At 34.5% G+C, this 18,629-nt stretch overlaps 2 protein-coding genes across 6 annotated transcripts; one reads left to right on the top strand and one right to left on the bottom strand.

Moving 5' to 3' along the window:
• Positions 1 to 2,290: 2,290 nt before the first annotated feature.
• On the top strand, positions 2,291 to 3,860 carry LOC131010564 (uncharacterized). Its single transcript, XM_057938126.1, has 4 exons — positions 2,291 to 2,955; positions 3,051 to 3,200; positions 3,415 to 3,460; positions 3,528 to 3,860. Exons 1-4 carry the CDS (start codon positions 2,570 to 2,572, stop codon positions 3,759 to 3,761), a joined length of 816 nt encoding a protein of 271 aa, XP_057794109.1. The 5' UTR covers positions 2,291 to 2,569; the 3' UTR covers positions 3,762 to 3,860.
• Positions 3,861 to 11,982: 8,122 nt separating this feature from the next.
• On the bottom strand, positions 11,983 to 18,629 carry LOC131010562 (inositol-pentakisphosphate 2-kinase-like). 5 transcript variants are annotated; one of them, XM_057938123.1, is made up of 9 exons: positions 18,453 to 18,629; positions 17,171 to 17,304; positions 16,150 to 16,353; positions 15,518 to 15,665; positions 15,007 to 15,053; positions 14,754 to 14,864; positions 14,000 to 14,599; positions 13,351 to 13,522; positions 11,983 to 12,544 (listed from the first exon to the last, which is right to left on the bottom strand). In XM_057938123.1, the coding sequence occupies exons 2-9, from the start codon at positions 17,279 to 17,281 to the stop codon at positions 12,531 to 12,533; spliced, it is 1,407 nt and encodes a 468-aa protein (XP_057794106.1). In that variant the 5' UTR covers positions 17,282 to 17,304; positions 18,453 to 18,629; the 3' UTR covers positions 11,983 to 12,530. The 5 variants fall into 5 exon arrangements, with proteins under 5 accessions (XP_057794106.1, XP_057794105.1, XP_057794104.1 ...); XM_057938122.1 differs by having other exon boundaries at positions 18,458 to 18,629; XM_057938121.1 differs by having other exon boundaries at positions 18,462 to 18,629.

Genomic DNA, 18,629 nt, shown 5'->3' with positions numbered 1-18,629 from the left:
ACTTGCTAAAAATCAAAAGCTTACCCGAGTAAATGTGTTTAGCCAAAGTAAAAAAAATTGCAGTTGAAGAGAAATCGGAGAAGTTGCTTAGAAATATTCGTTCCAATCGTATGAAGAAGAGAAGGAAAAAAAAAATGAATTTATATTTTCATAGAAGTCGGTCTGTTGGTTATAACCCTAATAGAATCCTACTTCTTCTCAATTTCTACTTAATAATAATACTGATTTCATTTATTATCACAAATATAACAATAAAATAGAATACCGTGAATTACAAATTTCAAATTTAACAATTTTATTTCTCTTAGCCCAACCTCTCAATAAACCCAAATAAAAGGGAAATTATTAAGTTATATTTACTACAAAAAAAATCTAGAACCCTATATATATACACATATAAATATTTCTATTTGATTTTTAACTAGGGCGCAATTACGGATTCCCTCAAGTCAAGATAAAATAAAATCAAGCATGACAATAACATATTTAAAATCACCAAAAAAAATAATTTAACACAAGTAAAAAGCGGGGCGTTACATTTCACCAAGAAATGAAAAAGAGTATGATGTTCAATATTAAAGATAAATGAGGGGGAACAAAAATTAAATTCAATATTTTAAATAATGATAATTTATTTGTTTTAAATTTAATTTTTATACTATTACATCGAATTAATTATTTTCTCTTCACCTTTAATTTAATATTCATATTGAACTTTTTTCATAAATGAAAGTTAACTATAAATAAATAAAAGGGATAGAGAGAAAATTTCAGTTGGAAAAATGAAGATGAGAGAAAAAATATGGAGGTGATTTTTAATTCCCTTCATACCTTAGAGTTAGTCTCGCGGTCAATCGCATGGGCAGATGGGTCGGATCCAACCCGCATCAAACACTTATATAACAAATTTTGGTGAATAAAACTAAAAGCTATCAACTCCCGTGCTCTCATTAGGGAAGTGGCCTTACCATCGCATTAGGGTTCCATTCCCTTTCTTCCAAATCAATCAATTTTTGATCGATGATGAATAATTCTGACGAGAAATGGCTTCTTGTGATACGTAACCGTGGAGAGTTGGGTGCGTATTATATAACTGCTCTTTCTCCGCGAGATTTATCTCTAATTCCTGAAGAAAGTTTCGATCTTCCTTTTTTGAATCCAAAGCAGCGTATTGATTCTAACAGTTGCGGAGGTTTGTTGTTTATCAGCAATGGTTATGGCCATATTTATCTTTGCAACCCCGCAACTAGAATGGTTCAGATGTTTCCTCCCCGGGAAGCCTCTCCAAATTGTAGCACCGTATATCTTGGTGGTGGTGTTTGCTACGATTCTAAATCTGATGATTACAAAATCCTAAGGAGGTGATTGGTATGGTGGAATGGAGGTGGGAATGGAATTGTGATTCCTACCTCCATTCCATTCCTATGCTTGGTATAGTTTTATTTTAGGAATCACCATTCTTAAGGGAATCACCATTCCTTTACATATAGGAATCATCATTCCTTTCATTCAACATGGTATTACCCATTCCATTCCATTTCTAATTCCACCTAAATTTAGGTTTTGACAAAATTACTCTTATATATTTTGCACCCTCATCCCCAGCCCCACCCCAGCCCCCTCTCCCCCCCAAAAAAAAATATTTTTTTTTATTTTTTTTATTTTTCTCGCCACCACCACACCCCACCCACCCCTCCCTCCCCTCCAATTTTTTTTTCTCCCCACCCCACTTGCCACCCCCCATCCCCAACATTTCATTTTTTTTTTCTCGCCACCCCTCCCAACCCACCCAAAAAAAAAATTAACCTTTTTTTTAGTTTTTCTCGCCACACCCCACCCCCAAAATTTAATTTTTTTTTCGGGTGCATGTTTCTGTGTAGTAGTAATATGCATGGAAAATAAGTCAGTTTTTTTTTTAAAAAAATTGATTAATATTCTTTTTTTTTCTTTTCGATTTTACCCCAGTGCATATTTTGGATTGTCCCTACAAATATAACACAAAATAGAGGTGGAAGAGAGATGCAAAATAATGCCAATTTGATAAATTATGATGTAAATGTTAATTTAGCAAAACAAAATAATTCCATTCCATTCCTAAAATTTATTTTTAGATACCAATCATAGGAATGGAATCAAACAAGGAATTACAATTCCATTCCTTTTGTATTCCTTGTGCATACCAAGCAAAGGAATCACCAAGGTTTGTCATTCCTTTCCTCCTTTCATTCCATTCCTACCACCATTCCATTCCACCCTCATTTCATTCCATCATACCAATCACCTTCTAAGAGTTTGTGCACAGTTCTACTCGAATCCGAATTTTCTGCACTACACAACTTTTGACTTGTATTCGTTAAAAAAGAAGTCGTGGAGGGTGATTCCAAATCCTACTTTGCCCAAATATCTTAATGCTAAAGTTACATGTATTAGAGATAAATGTTATTGGTTTAATCGGGGTTTTACAGGAGTTGAATGTTTCGATTGTAGTGAGGAAAGCTTCTCTCACTTGGCTTTACCACCAAAGTCTAAAGGCTTTCTGTATGAGCTTGTCAAATTTAGTGATAAAGATATGTTAGGTTTTATTCGCTATCGGAAACGAGGAGTTAGTAGTAAAAGCAGTCATCATGATCGGTATTTTGGGATTGCACCCGGTTATTATTATGAGCTTTGGGTGTGGAAGGAAGAGTTGCAGGCCTGGAATATGAATTTTAAAGTCTCTCTTGGTGGTGGTGTTGGTTCACCACAGAGGACAATATACGATCAGTTCTCGTTTCTTTCTGGATGGGCTGGCACACGGTATGAGGAGTTTGATGGGAGACAACATCGTCTAGTAGCTTACAATTGGATTAAGAAAGAGTGCAAGGAACTCGGTATTTATAATGGTCGCTATTTAATTCATGTTCATTGTTATGTTGAGAGCAACATTGCGCTGCCTGATGGAGTGCCAATCTCTGAGTACATACTCCTATCATTCTTCTAGCTTTCTCTTAAATCATTGTTCCAATAAGATTTGTTTAAACATAACATGATGTATGTATGTGTGAATGCAGATCCCATACTCTTTGTCATATTTATTTAGATGAGGACGATGAGGACGGCTATGACCCTGACCTTAGGGAGGAAGACATTGTTGAAGTTGATCAACGTTACGTTGAAGCCTGCAAGGAAGATTTTCTTGATTATGCTGATGCTGACAAAGGGTACGTTTCTTGGTGGATATGTTCTGATCCTCACATTTTACAAATGAAATGGGAGGACTACATAGAGTTGCATATATATATGTGATGATGTGTGCATGGTGTTATATTTGTGTAAAGTTACTTTCTTAATTAGTAGCATAAATTATTTGTGTTTTAGATTAGTTTTCTAATGAAAAGCAACTTTCTTTTACTAATTAAACATGTGTGACTGCAGATTCCGTATTGTTGAGAATATAGAGTTGGAGGATGAGGAGGAGGAGGTATTCTTGTTCGAAATTTGTTTTCCGGCTCCCACGCACCGTACCCCGTTGATGATATTTCTTGCAGGTTCTAAACAAGGTTGTCACTCCTGACTCGAGGGGGGGCGTCACGAAGAACATTGGATTTAGCGCGCAATCCACTAGCACCTCGCAGGTTTCTCATTCACCTGCTCTTGAGGCTGAGGTTGCCAGATTAACTGACGAGTTAGAGCAAAGGAAACGAAAAGAAGAGGATATGACCCGTAAGATGGAGGAGATGCAGATGCAGATAGCGCAGCTCATGCAGATAAATCGACCTTGATGCCTCCTCAATCTCACCATAACCTCTTATTAGCTCGTTTTATTTCGACACTACTAGATATATACTTTTATTATGAATTTTTAAACTTGTGGATATATTTTGCTACTTTGATATATTTTGGATTTTCAGTGCTAGTTTATTTTATTTGGTTTAAAGATATATTAAAAATATGTGGTTCTTGTCTTGGATTTTTAAATTCAGTTTTGTGTTGTGGAAGCTAGACTATTTCTTTGTAACTCAAATGCATTTGAATTGTATTTACAAGTACAGAAATAAATAATGCTCGAAACCCTGCAGGTATTGTGAGAGGGTGGGAGTGATCTCTGTGTAAATAATTCAACAGTTATTAGTGTTATAAATTAAATTTTATGAGAAAAACTAACTAATGAGTAATATTCATGATTTTAGAAGTAATTAACCCTTATGATTTATAGTAGTTCCGTTTTTAGTACTCATTTTTTATTAACCCTTAATATTTTACTGCCATGCATATTTTCTCTATATTTTATCTCTCCCACATTCTTTCAAACAATTATTATCATCTGTTAAATTCACTGCAAATGTTTTGAGTGGAGTTCTTGTTTGTGAGGTAGATATAGATTCCTTCCAAAATCATGTCGTTATTTCTTTTGATACATTTGTGAGATTGTAATATTTACCAGTCACTTTAAATCTATATGGATAACTATTCCTCTCTTTTGTTACAAAGCATGTCATGAATGTTGTATTTTTGGAGACCTTTAATTAACTCTAGAAATAGTTGTCTTGCCTAATAGTTTAAAGTAGGGAGTATAATCAAGGAAGACAAGATATATATCCTTACTAATTAAAAGGGTAATGATATGTGCTGATATTCAAAGATAGTGATCTCATTGTTTTGGTCAGAATTATTTAAGCAAGAAATTGGAGAAGATACTGAGACATGCTACACGCACCGATAAAGAGGATACTTGGCCCATCTTTTATTTCAAGAAAATTGGTGATTACCTAAGAATCTTGCTTGTGGTTTCTTGATGATTTAGGTATTATTTCTGTGAGAGGTGTGATGGTGTACACCATTGTTGCTATCAGCAACATCTGCATTTGTTGAAAACGTGTGGGATTTTCAAAAAAAGAGTTGGCCTGTGATATTTATGAAACATTTGGGAGTTGCACTGTTGAGGGTTTGAGGCCACAAGTAAAGACGGATGGGTAAGATGGAATTGGAGTGAAAATTAACATCGTTAGATATAAATCATCCACTTCACAATGAAAAATGATTTGATGTTTGTGTGGATACATTTTACTCATTCATGAAACCTCTCATCGACTGTCAATAATCTATTGCTTAGATTAACATTTTATTTTTCAAAAAAATTGTTTATATAATCTTTGTGGAGTTGAGCAATCAATATTTACTTCATATGGTTATGTGATGATCTAAAGAAGCTTATTTTTAATATGTTCTTTTAAATGGATACAATAATGTGATTCTAGATGATTTTCATTTCTTCTATATTTTTTACATTAGTGGATTCAATTTTAATATGTTCTTTGTCGCTCTTTGTGTTATCATAAAGTATAATTTCAACAGTGTTTTAATAGGAAATGACAATCGAGATCTCATGGACACAGAAAAGTGGGGTAGTTCGAGGAGCCGATATGTCCTTCTGCTACTGTGATGTAATTCCATCTCATATTGTATATTTTGTATGATCCTTTTCATTCATGAAATGAAGCATCGTTTTTTTTTTCTTTAGTTGTAGCTTATGGTAAATAATTGATTGATTTAGATAAAATTGTTATTTCAATTTGTAGTAAATTAATCGCGTAAACAAAAAAAAAAAAAACAAAAACGGTACAAAATTAATATTTGAGATGGTATTCTTTATTTCATTTGTCCAATTAACAAATATATCCTTTTAATTTTAATAGTCACTACATATACATAACTTTATTTCTTGATCAGTTTCTATTTTTTTTGGATAAATTAATAATATTAAATAAAAAAATTAAAAGTCACATCATATGGACTCAAACTCAAGACCTTTGGTCTTTGGCATTAATCCATTACCGCTTGGCCAACACACACACAACTCCCTATATTTAAAGGGTAATTCTATTCACAGCCCCCATTTTACTCACTATAGCCCCATATATAAAATAATACTAATAAATAATTATAGATTTACTATTATATCCTACCGTGAATAGCCCCATGGTTTACCTCTAATCACTAATTTGAGAGCAAATAACCCCTAAAAAATTAACCTAGTCTCCAACTCAAATTATAGAAAATAAGTTCGATCATCAGCTAGGTAGGTTGATCATACCCTCTTTCTCATATGCAAAAACGATAACAACAGAGTTATGCATCTAACCATATTGCAACTTTTTATTGAGTTTTCTTAAGCGCTTCGGTTTCTCTCTCTCTCTCTCTCATGCGTACATTAGATAAGATAATAAAAAAGAGGGGATGAAATGATAGGAGCAAAAAGAGTAGATATCTGATCCCAAAGAGTCAAAGACGATCAGTTAATGATTATTAGAAAAAGTACAGGAGAACTTGAATTGATGAATATGAGATTATTATGATTTTCGTGAACTTGAAAACTTGATGCTTGGTAAGGCAAACGAATGGGATGTTCATTCCAATTGAATTGCCTTAATCTCCCTTGTACAGAACAACGAATTCAATAAATCAATGTACATAATCTTCAACTGATGAAACCTAAAATTAATTTCATAAATGAACTAAATTAGATCATGTGGATTCAGGTTTCGCTCCAACTGATCATGTACGTACTGTAATGATTCTTTCATCGGCAAAATCTTAAGATTCAATTGATCTTGAGATTAATATATCAAAATTTTAAGCAAACATTTGGATTTCTTCCTTTAACTTGTCAAAGTTCAGGTGGCTACATTCAACGTGTTTATCTAATTAGGAGTATTAGGTATTTAATTTGGGGGCTACAAATTATAGGGTAAAATAGTAATTTTATAATTAATTTTTATAATTAAGAGGCTATAAAGAGTAAAATGGGGGCTATGAATAGAATCACCCATATTTAAATAGAATGATTCGTCGCAAAAGTAAAACTAGAAGACATTATTTGATTTTTTTTATCTAATTATATAGTTCTAATTAATTATTGTGTTTAAAACTATTAATATACATATAAAGTCCGAAGTTCATGTGCACTAAAAATTTTAATTTGTGAAAATGATAAAAATAATGTTACTAATATATGTTTTTTCCTAAAAAAAAGGGCAAATAGCGTCAAAATCCGTATATTTTCCCCATTTTCGCATATTTCTCAAGACTTTAAAAATTCGCGATAGAATCATTGACTTTTAATCCCGTTCGCGTTTCTCCCTAAAAAATGACCGGCGATATATAGATATGATGACATGGAGTCCGGAAATCCACGTAGGATTAAATTCCGGCTTATTAAGCGACGTAGTTTTACTTAATAATGTAAAACGTCGTCGTTTTGCCTTTTTTAGGGATTTAAATGTAATCCAACATAGAAAATTAGGGGAAAATTGATTTGTTACTCTAATTAGGGTTATTCTTCTTGGGTTCTTCTTCTTCAGCCAAATCCATGTCTTTCTCGTCATCATCCCGGCGGAATTTCAGCCACGAGGGCCGAGTTATGTGCAGCCATGGACTCCAAGCTTCAATACCTTGAAGCTTCGAATGAGGAACGAGAGGGAGCTGCGAGCGGCTGGAGTCCAACTGCGCGTCGAGCAGGCTGAGGGCAGTAGCTAGGGCGCGAGCTTGTGCGGCGTCGGCAGCGGTTGACGGCGACTCGGCTGATCGGGGTGCACGGAGAGAAGGCGGCAATCGGTGGTGCAGTCCGGCGGCGACGGTAGTGCAGCGCTAGAGGGGGAGAGACAGCGCCAGATGGAGGAGAGAAAAGAGAAGAGGGTGGTTTGTATGTGAGTGAGAGAGCTAGATGGATGGGAGCTTTGCTGGCGGTTGGCGGTCTTCGGCGACGGAGGGAGACGGAGGCAGTAGGCTGCCAGAGGAGGAGAGAGGTGGCTGGGCGTGGAGAGGGTGTTCGACAAGTTAATTAATTGGAGAGGAAAACGATGACGTTTTCGTTTCATTTAAGTGACTCAGCAATCTTACTTAAATGACTCAGCAAAATAATGCCACATAGGTGACACGTCATTGTAGTAAGTCGCCGGAAACTTCATTAAGGGAAAATTACGAATTTTATCAACGGTTAAGGATTCTATCGCAAAATTTAAAAGTCAGGGGAAATATGCGAAAACGGGGAAAGTATGGGGATTTTGACGCTATTTGCCCAAAAACAAAACAATACTAGAAATGTTTTTTTAAAGGAACTACCACAAATGTTGAACATAGAAATTTTTTCCAAAATGAGTAATACTATTATTATTATTTATTTATTTTTTCCATTTTCTTATATTTCAAAATTTTCCAATTATTATTTACTTTTTTCTTATATTTACATATACTTTGATATTCATATTTATATTTAATAAAAATATAGTTCAATTTTAATTGCTTGTCGTGCATCACACGGGCGAACATACTAGTATATGAATTCGGGTATATATATATATAGGGAAGAGCTACCGTGAAAACAATTCTTAAAATAAAAATAAAAACGTTTTTTAATGTACGAATAATCCAACAAGGTTACGAATTGTGAAAAATAAATTTTTGTTACCTTTGGGATTCGAACCCAGGACCATGAATTCATGCAACAGGGTTACAAATCAACCGTAGATCTTGATGATCTAAGTAAGGGCTGAAAATTGTTTATATTTTATATTTTATATTTTATATTTTAAGAAGTGTTTTTATTTTAGCTTCAAAATAAAAAATAATATAACAACGTGAGCAAGTTTACAACAAAACTCACAAATATATATATATATATATATATATATATATATATATATATATTATTTCAAGCTTCGAAATAAAAAATAATATAACAACGTGAGCAAGTTTACAACAAAACTCACAAAAAAATAGAGTAGAAAATTATACTGGAATTGGTTGGGGAAGGTATGTTGTGGTATTCTTGAGTAAAAAGCCAAAGAATAGTTCGCTATGTGCTCAACACGTGGGTGCATACTCATCACATTCATTTCGCTGCTTTTTTAAAAGTACATTTCACGCTCTACATCGGTCTCGTGTATTTAACTAAATTTATTTTAAAAAATTTATAAGATATACTCCCTCCCTCCGTTCACGAAAGAACTTCATATCTTTCTTTTTTGGGACGTACACAAAAGAACTTCCTATCTATTTTTGGACTATACCCCACCACTTATAATCCTCTTACTTTTCATTTTTCACAACTCTCAATATTAATTATAACATCTTTTCACAACTCCCAAAACACTCAACTACCTTTTATCCACTCTCAATACACTCAACAATATTTTTTCTTAAAACCCGTGCCACTCCCTCCTAGGAAGTTCTTTCATGGACGGAGGGAGTATTTTTTTAAGAGCTTATAAATTATCAAAGTTTTTGAATAATTGAACTTATAAGTTAGAGAAAAAAAGATGAAATTTAGATAGTATATGATGGAAATAATAAATTATAGTTGAATAATATTTATAAAATAATTGTTATATACTCCCTCCGTCTCAATAGTAGTGTCTCATAGCTTTTGGGCATGAAGATTAAGAAATGTGTAAAAAGTAGATAAAGTGAGTTGGTGGAAATTATTTAAATACTCCCTCCGTCCCAAACGAAATGTCCTGTTTTCCTTTTTGGGCTGTCCCAAACGAAATGTCTTGTTTCCTTTTTTGGCAATACACTCTCTCTTTATACTTAATATTTAAATAATTTTCACCAACCCACTTTATCTACTTTATACACATTTCTTAATCTCCGTGCCGAAAAGAAATAGGACATTTCGTTTGGGACGGAGGGAGTATTAGGTATAGAGAGAGAATATATTGCCAAAAAGGGAATGAGACATTTGTATTGGGACGTCCCATTAAGAAAAGTGAGACATTACTATTGGGACGGAGGGAGTATAAGATAATGGAAAAAAAATGAGATAGATGAAATTATATTTTAGAGAACTTATAAGCTCTTGAAACTTATTTTTAGATCTTATAAGCTGGAGCTTATTTTGGCACAAAAAAAGCTTATAAACTTCTAAATAGATATTTTAAAAAACTTATAAGCCCAATCAAACACACTCTAAATTCTTCGATGTGGGACTCACCTCTTTATTCTTTCAATTTCTCCTCCCCTAAATGTCTCTTTTTTTTTTCTTTTTTAAATTTGGGCAAATCCACTAGAAATGTTTTGCTTTTGCTTTCTCCTCATTTTACTTTTGCTTTCTCTTTTACTTTCTCAGGTTTTGATAACAAATTAGGATGTGTTCTCTTTGATAGTAAAATATGCCAAAAGTCATTTTGTTAGAAATATTACAAGTGAATTTTGAAATTTCACATAATTTTCAAGTCAATTTTAGACTTTTCACATTGCCATAATTTGAGTCTGAAAATATAAGCTTATGTCATTTTTATAATTTTTATGAGAGTTGAGGCCATTTTTTATATTAATAGGTTTTACCTGTCACATACCAAAAGTGCACTTTTTGGCATGTTAAGAAGGTGTTTGGTTAAGCTTATTATAAAGATTTTATATACTTCAACATTTTATAACACAAAATAATTCTACAATCTTTTGTTATTTTCAACATATATCACTTCCCTTACATCTCACCCCATTTCTCTCACTCTCTTTAACTACAATTATCTTTCTCCGACTCACCGTTTTCTCTGTGACTTATGAACTAAAATTTTCAAACATTTTGATAATTTATAAGCTCTTGAGTGATTATATTTTATAAGTTGTTGAAATATCTTACTCCCTCCGTCCCCCAAACATCTTTCTAAAGGAAGGTGGCACGAGTTTTAATAAAAGTTAGTTGTGTATACGATGAGTGGAGAATGGGTCCCATAAAAAGTGAAGATTGTAAGAGTAATAGCGTGCGCAATTATTTCTAAAAGTAGGTTAGGAAGATATTTTGGGGGCGGACCAAAATGAAAAGAAAGGAAGATGTTTGAGAGACGGAGGGAGTATAAGATGTTTGCGCTTATAAGTTATCTAAAATAAAACACCCTCTAAATCTCTGATAAACTTATATAATCTGGAGAACTACTGGACATTGTTAAAGTAAAGGGATGATGAGGTATTCAATGAAACAAGTCATGCATTAATGTGCATCATTATAGAAAGCAGCAGTCATGCAATAAGTGATGCATATGCAACTTGTGAGTAGAGCACGTTAAGCAAATTGTAAGGTACAATCTAAGTGGTTGTTACTTGAAAATGTATCAGGAATATAAGATGATTTAGTTCAAATAACATCTCTAAGTTAACTTATGTGACATATAGAACGAAAGGGGTCTACATAACAAGACAAGACAAGGCACCAACTCTAATTAACAGCTGCTCTCTATATTCTCGTTTCAAACTTCATGCCTGCTCCAACTTTAGGAACTCCTTTATCATTACTAGGCAGTGTATTCCAAATTTACAGATATGTAGTAATACATGTGGCCATTTTCTTTACACTTCAATTATGCTGTAGCATGAAACTGGATATTTCCTCCAAACTTTCTAAAGATGATTTAATAGTTGACTAAAAAGCATGACAGGAACATTTCATTAAGGAAATTATCTGAATAGTTTCTCCCGAATCAATCCAAGCTAAAAGTGTTTCCCATATCACGTATGTAGTATGTACACACAAACACAGACCTTTTTGAAGCTCACTGAAATGAGCCATGTGGTGTGGCCATTCATGTCAGCATGCCGTAACCTTGACAAAGAGGACTATGTTTTGATAATTGTTCGAGCCAGACCCTTGATATGCAGTATCAGCATCACACTTCCTACCTGTACACAAATGGAAGCAAAAGGTGAACAAACTAAAATATTTATAGAAACAAAACATCACATGGTACTGGGTAAAACCTAACCTTTTCCTCAGGTTTAAAGTGGCTGTAGTCACAAATTGATCAAAGATTCCAAGAAGCCTGCAAAAAACTCCTGAAAAGACAATGCTTCCGACCAACCAAACAACATAGAAAAAAAATAATAGTATAAAGAATTGCAGCAAATTCTGAAGGGTTGAGCAGCTAACAAATGGCTATGTTGAAGGGTAGCCAGAGGACTTCTTTGAGCACAATAAAATGCATAAGAGAACATGTAACCCATATGAAATTTGTTTGGAAGTGTTGTATGTCAAAAGCAATATCTTTTTTCAAGTGTCTGTCTACAAATGAGAAAGAAGACATTCAAGCAAAATGTACACCCCAAAGTCAGCTTGTAAGATTAGGTATCAAGTCAATGGAGTTCACCCGCGACCTGAGCACTGAATATGCAGAAGATTCCACAAACACAAATCCGACAGAGTGAGCATGAATGACAAGTTGGTGGCTGGCTGTTTACACAATTTCAGTTAGGCATGAAGACTTTTGAGTATAGCTTAGAACAGATTACAACAACAAAGATTAGTACACTTAATGAGAATACGAGATTTTCATGAAGTCTACAAGTTACTGACAGAATTACATTCCAGAGTCAGTTAGAAGAAACTGGTTGAGGTTAACTTGTGGTCTAGAGAGCACACAAGGAGCGATCATCTTCTAGCAAGCCATATTTCCATTAACTCATCGCTGATGTGGACTGGAAGATCCATCGAAGTAGTTGGCACACCCTTTCTTCATAGAAAAGAAAGCTGATCTATATATTTCTTCTGAGCTCCTCAATCAATTTGCCATTTCTGCAAAAACATGATAAACCACACATTTAAATACTCCCAGAGATAAGAAAGAGAAAGCAAATGACAAATATGTAAAGAGAAAGCAGAAGTGTGATACAACCCAAGATTTTTTTCATAACCTGATGATTGGACTCAACCATACACATCATCACATTTTTCAAAAGTGAAAAGGTACAGTAGCCTAAATACAGTATACTAGTCAAAATTTAGCAACCTTACTCTTTGGTTTTGTGATGCTGTTGTCTACTCTCAAATCTGAAAAGTGAGGAAACTACAGACACTATTTGATGGACATTCATCATTTCCCTTAATTTATGCATTGATGGAGGAGATTGATTATTCCCTCATTGATATAGGAGATTGATCATTTCCTTGTATTTCATTTCCCACAAACATAACTTGAACAATCGAATATGCCAAAAGGGTGGCATTTGCAATGTTGAGGCGCAGAGGTTTGGAAATGAAAATGATGCATTTTTAATATGTTGAAATTGATTCTGTTGGAGACTTCTATTAACAGAGTCAGGACCATGTCCTCACTGATATTCCCAAATGGTGAAGGATTTTGTAGACTAACAAGTCTGCACACTAACATAAATGTGAAATTTTTTCTTCAAAGTAGCAGAGCGCCAACCAAGGAGCAAATATGGGTCAGAATTCACTTGGGATGCTGTATTTAACCCATGAATCAGGCACACACTCACGTGGGTAGGTGTTTGGAGAGATAGAGAGATAGGGAGAGAAAGAGAAGCATAAACATGTTCAGCAACAGTATAAAAATCCAAATTATTGGTTTCAGAACTTACCACCATTTTTTACACTGGTAGAAGCGACTTCAGTGACTCCTGGGTTCTCACCACAATCATGCGCATCTGTATCTTTTACCAACTGGACATAGTGGTTGACTATTTGTTGATCCAACTCATAGTAATATTCCATTTTCTTCAATGGTTTCATGTCCAGGTCAATGAAAGATGCCTATGAGATTGTAATGGAATGTGAGCAGATAAGAACATGCAAAACAAATAGATAATTTATAAGAACTATATCCTGAGGACAAAATCTAATTCTCCTTAAAGTTTTAACACAATTGTGGATTTCTAAACAAGGTAGCAAAAGAAACATATTAATAAGTGAATACTACGATGGACATGGAGATTGAATGCCAAAATGTTATTTACATGTGTCTGCAACTCTAACTTCACAAATGCCAGAGATGATAGACAAGTAACAAGAACTTTATACGTAAAGCTATAACTGGAGGGCAAGTCCGTGCTTCTGAATCACATAGCACGAAAAGACATAAAAGTGATAATAAATTTTGTTGCCAGAATTTGACAAGCCCATGCTTCTAAATCACAAACAAAACCTTCCTGCTCAATACTCCATACTGAAGACAGACTACTCCCAAAAATGCTAATACTAAACATAAAGAAGGATCAATTTGGTGTCCACCTTGTAACAAAAAGTTTGCTTGCTTGATTCCAGATAGACAGCACGAAATGGAGACTCCTGATCCATATTTCCTTTGGACCTAAAACTAATCATCATACTTAAGTCCTTTGCAGTGGCTGATATCAAGTAATCCCTCACAATTTTTACTTTATCATCCCTTTGCATTGAATGGATTGATGAATATCTTGCTGAGAATTTTTTTCCACCTATTTGCCGACAAACCACACAAGGCTGAGAAATAATATCATAGTAGGCATGAATTGCACCTTCTATATCAATAGCATCAAGCTTCTGTACTTCAAGAAGCCGATTCAACAAGCCAGACTTAAAAATAGTTTCAGTGAGCAGATCCACAAAACCCTTGATGTGCATCCCATCTTTTGCTGAAATAACATGTTTAAGTCCGTCATGGAATGATTGAGCAACCGCAGAACTAGTGCTGTCAGCAGCGCCACCCATGCCTCCAAAAATAAGTGAACCATTTAAGAAAACCCGAAAATTATTCTGAGGTGTAAGAAAGAGGGCTTTAATTGCTCTTCGTATTCTGTCCTTGGATCCAGAAAACAAATCTAGAGGATCATATTTACTTATTTGAGATATCTGCACATGAGGAATCTCCATCAGTTATGCTCGAAGAAACACTTATGTATGTAAAAGTTAGCACTTCATTGCTAGAGTTGATATGCTGCAACAAGACATCAATAATAAAAATTTATTTCCAGGGTATGAATAAGGTCAGGTGTTTAGGCATTACCTTTCCTTGATGCAATTTTAGAGCTTGGTGCATCTTAAATCGAGTAATTCTCTTTTTGACTGCATTTCCCTCAGCTATAAATTCTGAAGTAGGAAGAAATCCGCCTTTGGGCTGCTTTTGCAAAATAAGAGAAAAAGTGAAAAAAAGTTATAAACTCCTACAAAAATTGTTAAGGATCTACTAGTAGAGATACAATGAACATATATAGGAACATATAATGCACATATGTAGGAAAAAGGCACAAGGGAAGCACCTTTATCTCAACAGACACACAGAAATCCTCTTTTGGAGAACCTGAAACTGTAAGAAAGACCGTGATCAACATGTTGTTGTCCAACGATTAGGAATTCATACTCACATGAAACTTGAAAGTACATCATTATTAATCTCAGTTGTTGACAGTCATTAAAAAATTAATAATGGTATTTGATAGATATATGGTGGTTACTGGGATACAATTGGCCATGCTTACATAGATAAAACTAGTAGATCGCACTTAAAATTTTGTGACGCAACAATGTATCCACATCTGCACTAACTAATTTGACCCACTACATGCTGCCATTAGAAATTCATAACTCAACACCCAGAGAACAATTCAACATGAAGAAAAATTGTAGCAACTGCAACAATACAAAGAAGATATGCACTGAAGAAGCTCAAGCAAGCATAAACTGAAATACACATTCAATATGTCATCTTTGATCAGAAAAACACAAGAAAAGACTTTATCTATCCAAACAAACTTAAGATGCATCTCATACCATGAGGAAACAATGAATGATCAGCAATTAGAAGAACTGAGTCACAAAGGGGGTTGACTCTGGCAGCATCAACACGCCATGATGGACGCTGACAAAGAACCTTGTTGTCAACTGCCACCAAAAATTCTCTTGACACAAGAACATGGATCTGTAGCAAGATGCATATAAATTCCAAAGTTTCAGAATTTCAGTTACACACTAGAAACAAAGATCTGAGTCTATGAAATGAACTTCTCCATATTAAGCCAAGTCACTGACTCATTAAATCTTTAATGTGTGCTTCGTTGAAATAACTAAATATTGAATTTTATTAGTGTACATCCGTTATGACCCAGAATCGAAGGATTATTCATGAAACCATTATAATACATCCAATTAAAAGAGGTAAGAACACATGAGCTAATCATTAACATTTTGTTAGAACATTAAAAAAATATAGAATTGTAAACTGAGATACATGTATTGACACACTAATGTTGGGCAAAAAAGCTAGCAAGCATAACAAGCACAGAGATGTTATTATTGAAAACTACTAAGATTCTTGAGTAAGTACAATCATAGATCATGATCTTATAATTGAAAGGGGAAAAGGACAATGCTCTTTTCCAAACTTTTCTAGGAGAATATCTTACCCCTGCGTCAACATGCTCAGATCCCAACAGTGGGAACATTACTTTCTGCACATACACCTGCTCCGCAATTTCCTTTGTAGGTGCTGAAACTATGCCTTCAAATTTTCCCCACAAGAGGGATTCATGGTTGACCAGAGCTGAATGGCCATTCTCACATTCAGGTCCATCATTTGAAACTTTTGGTATCCTTAAAACCTTTCCAACCTAGATGCATGAGAGAAAAGTAAATGCATTGAGGCATATGTATAGAATGTAGCATCTACTAGTACCATGATTCCATCTATGGATGCATTCAAGATCTTCCTTTACATCTTATACAGGATTGAGTATTTCCTTGCTGAAATCATTCTTCTTAAGGTCTTCTACTCTTGAAAAGACTAGATTAGTGAGTCCTTTTATCAAACAAGAGATTTACCCTTTTGATTCTTAAAAAATATCATATAACCTCTTTCATGCACAAAAGTCCAATATCAATCCTTTAAATTACTCCAAACAAAAGTCCGTTTACATTACATTATTTCATCCATTACAAAGAATGATGATGCACCGTAGTTTTTAATGAAGGGAACTTCCAGCAAGCCTAAGTTGAGGACCAACTTTCAAGACATGTAAAAGCTAGAAATGCATTTATAGTGACTTCATCATTTTTCTTTTTAACTAGTGAACAATGAATTTACACCAAAAACATCTTAATTCTTTGCACAGATGAAATCTATTATTAAGGGCGCAAGATAGAGTTTAATTCCATTTCTCCCCTCAACTAGACTTAAAAAGTTGAAATAAAAACAACCAAAATCAATAAGCTGGAGATGAATTTCAATATCAAGAGGTCGAATCTCAGAAAAACAAGCGTCTAGGCTTCAGGTTTGGAATAAGATAACAGGAAAAGGATTCGAAAATTGTCCTCATATTGTTTACTTACATTTTTCTGGTTGCCAAAAAGAAAAATATCAGATCTAGCAATCTACTTTAGAAGATATAGAACAGTTGTAACAGAAAAGAAATAGAAATAGAACTGTACAAAATGAGGAGAGCTTCCACAGTAAGCAAGAACTAGGTTCACAGCTCCTTCTCCTCTGTAAGTCCATTCCTCCGCATCTTTGGCTTGCAAAATTGCAGCCATCCACTTCATACAAAATAAAAAGCACTTCTTTCCTGTTCCAATTCACACACAAAGAGGTCACTCATCACTGTACAGATTAGTCAAATCCGCATAGGAGCTCACTAGAAGAAATATAAGTTGTGTTATCTATGCAATTGATACCCCAGCTTATTAATCAAGAGGGCCCGGGATATACCAAAGCCCTCTCTTATTTCATTATTCCTCTCTAAAAAACAACGTCACCTCACCACTGAGATAATTAATCTTAACGATACAGTAACTATTCATTACTATTCATTTTAATACTTAACTTACTTCTATTTATTCAGTCCATTTCCAAACATGGAAACCAAACAAGTGAATTAGTGAACAGAAATACCATGCATTATGTTTCAATCAATTAGCATGATTTTCGAGTATAGAATTTGCAAGCGCAGAAAAGTAAAGCCTTACACTAGTAATAGTATTTTAAGCAATACCAAAGCCAACCTAGAAAATCTAATTGCCAAAAGAAAATCAACGACATGCCAAAAATGTAAGCCAAGTTAAGTTTTTTCAATATGAGAGTACATATCTTGCATGCTCTGAAGTCCGTGTTCTGCATAACCTAAATACTCGACTCAGTGAATCTATGCAAAAGAAGTGAATACTTAATGGGCAATTTAGTTGGACAAATCATGATTCCACTTATCGCTCGAATGTTATTCTTTACTGTCTGGTACTAACTTTGAAAATTTATTTAAGAAATACTCTCTTCTCTTTATTCAGGAATCTACCTACATCAGATATAAAGTTTCAACATTTATTAAACTAAAACCCACCACAATAAAGATTCACCAGATGTACGGTTTGATCATTCACCCCAACCAAAAAGAAATGGAGTAATAAGATTATGCATAAGAAAGTTCAGAAATGCGTGAAAAACAAGCTGGAAGGCTCTGGCAAAGGCACAATCGGATCAAAGCAGAATAAGAGCAAAACGAATTACGCGTTCAGAAGTAAAGAGGAACATTTCCGGAGCTAGCCGCTTCCAAGTCTACCACTTAGATCGAGCGTGACTATCAAAGTTAAACAATTTTCACATTTGGATTAAAAAAATCGCAAAGAAATCCAGTGAGCTGATGAGATTATTAAACTTGGACGGGGAAACCAATACAATGCTGAAAGAGGAAGAAAGAGAACATGACAAGTAACTGAATACCAAACCTACGGTGAGAGTCTCGTTGTCCGTCAGCGTGGGCGACCTACTCCAGTGAGCGAATCGAGTAAAGTTAAGGCTTAGGACGTGTATTGGCGGAGCGTAGGTGGGAATTTGTTAGGGGTTTAGCGAGGGAGAGAGATACGGAGCTGGCTGTTTAATTGGAGCTGAGACCCGGGT

Source organism: Salvia miltiorrhiza, chromosome 2 (genome assembly GCF_028751815.1).
Source record: "Salvia miltiorrhiza cultivar Shanhuang (shh) chromosome 2, IMPLAD_Smil_shh, whole genome shotgun sequence".
Taxonomy (NCBI): Eukaryota; Viridiplantae; Streptophyta; class Magnoliopsida; order Lamiales; family Lamiaceae; genus Salvia; species Salvia miltiorrhiza.
This window is presented reverse-complemented; position numbering and strand designations above follow the sequence as displayed.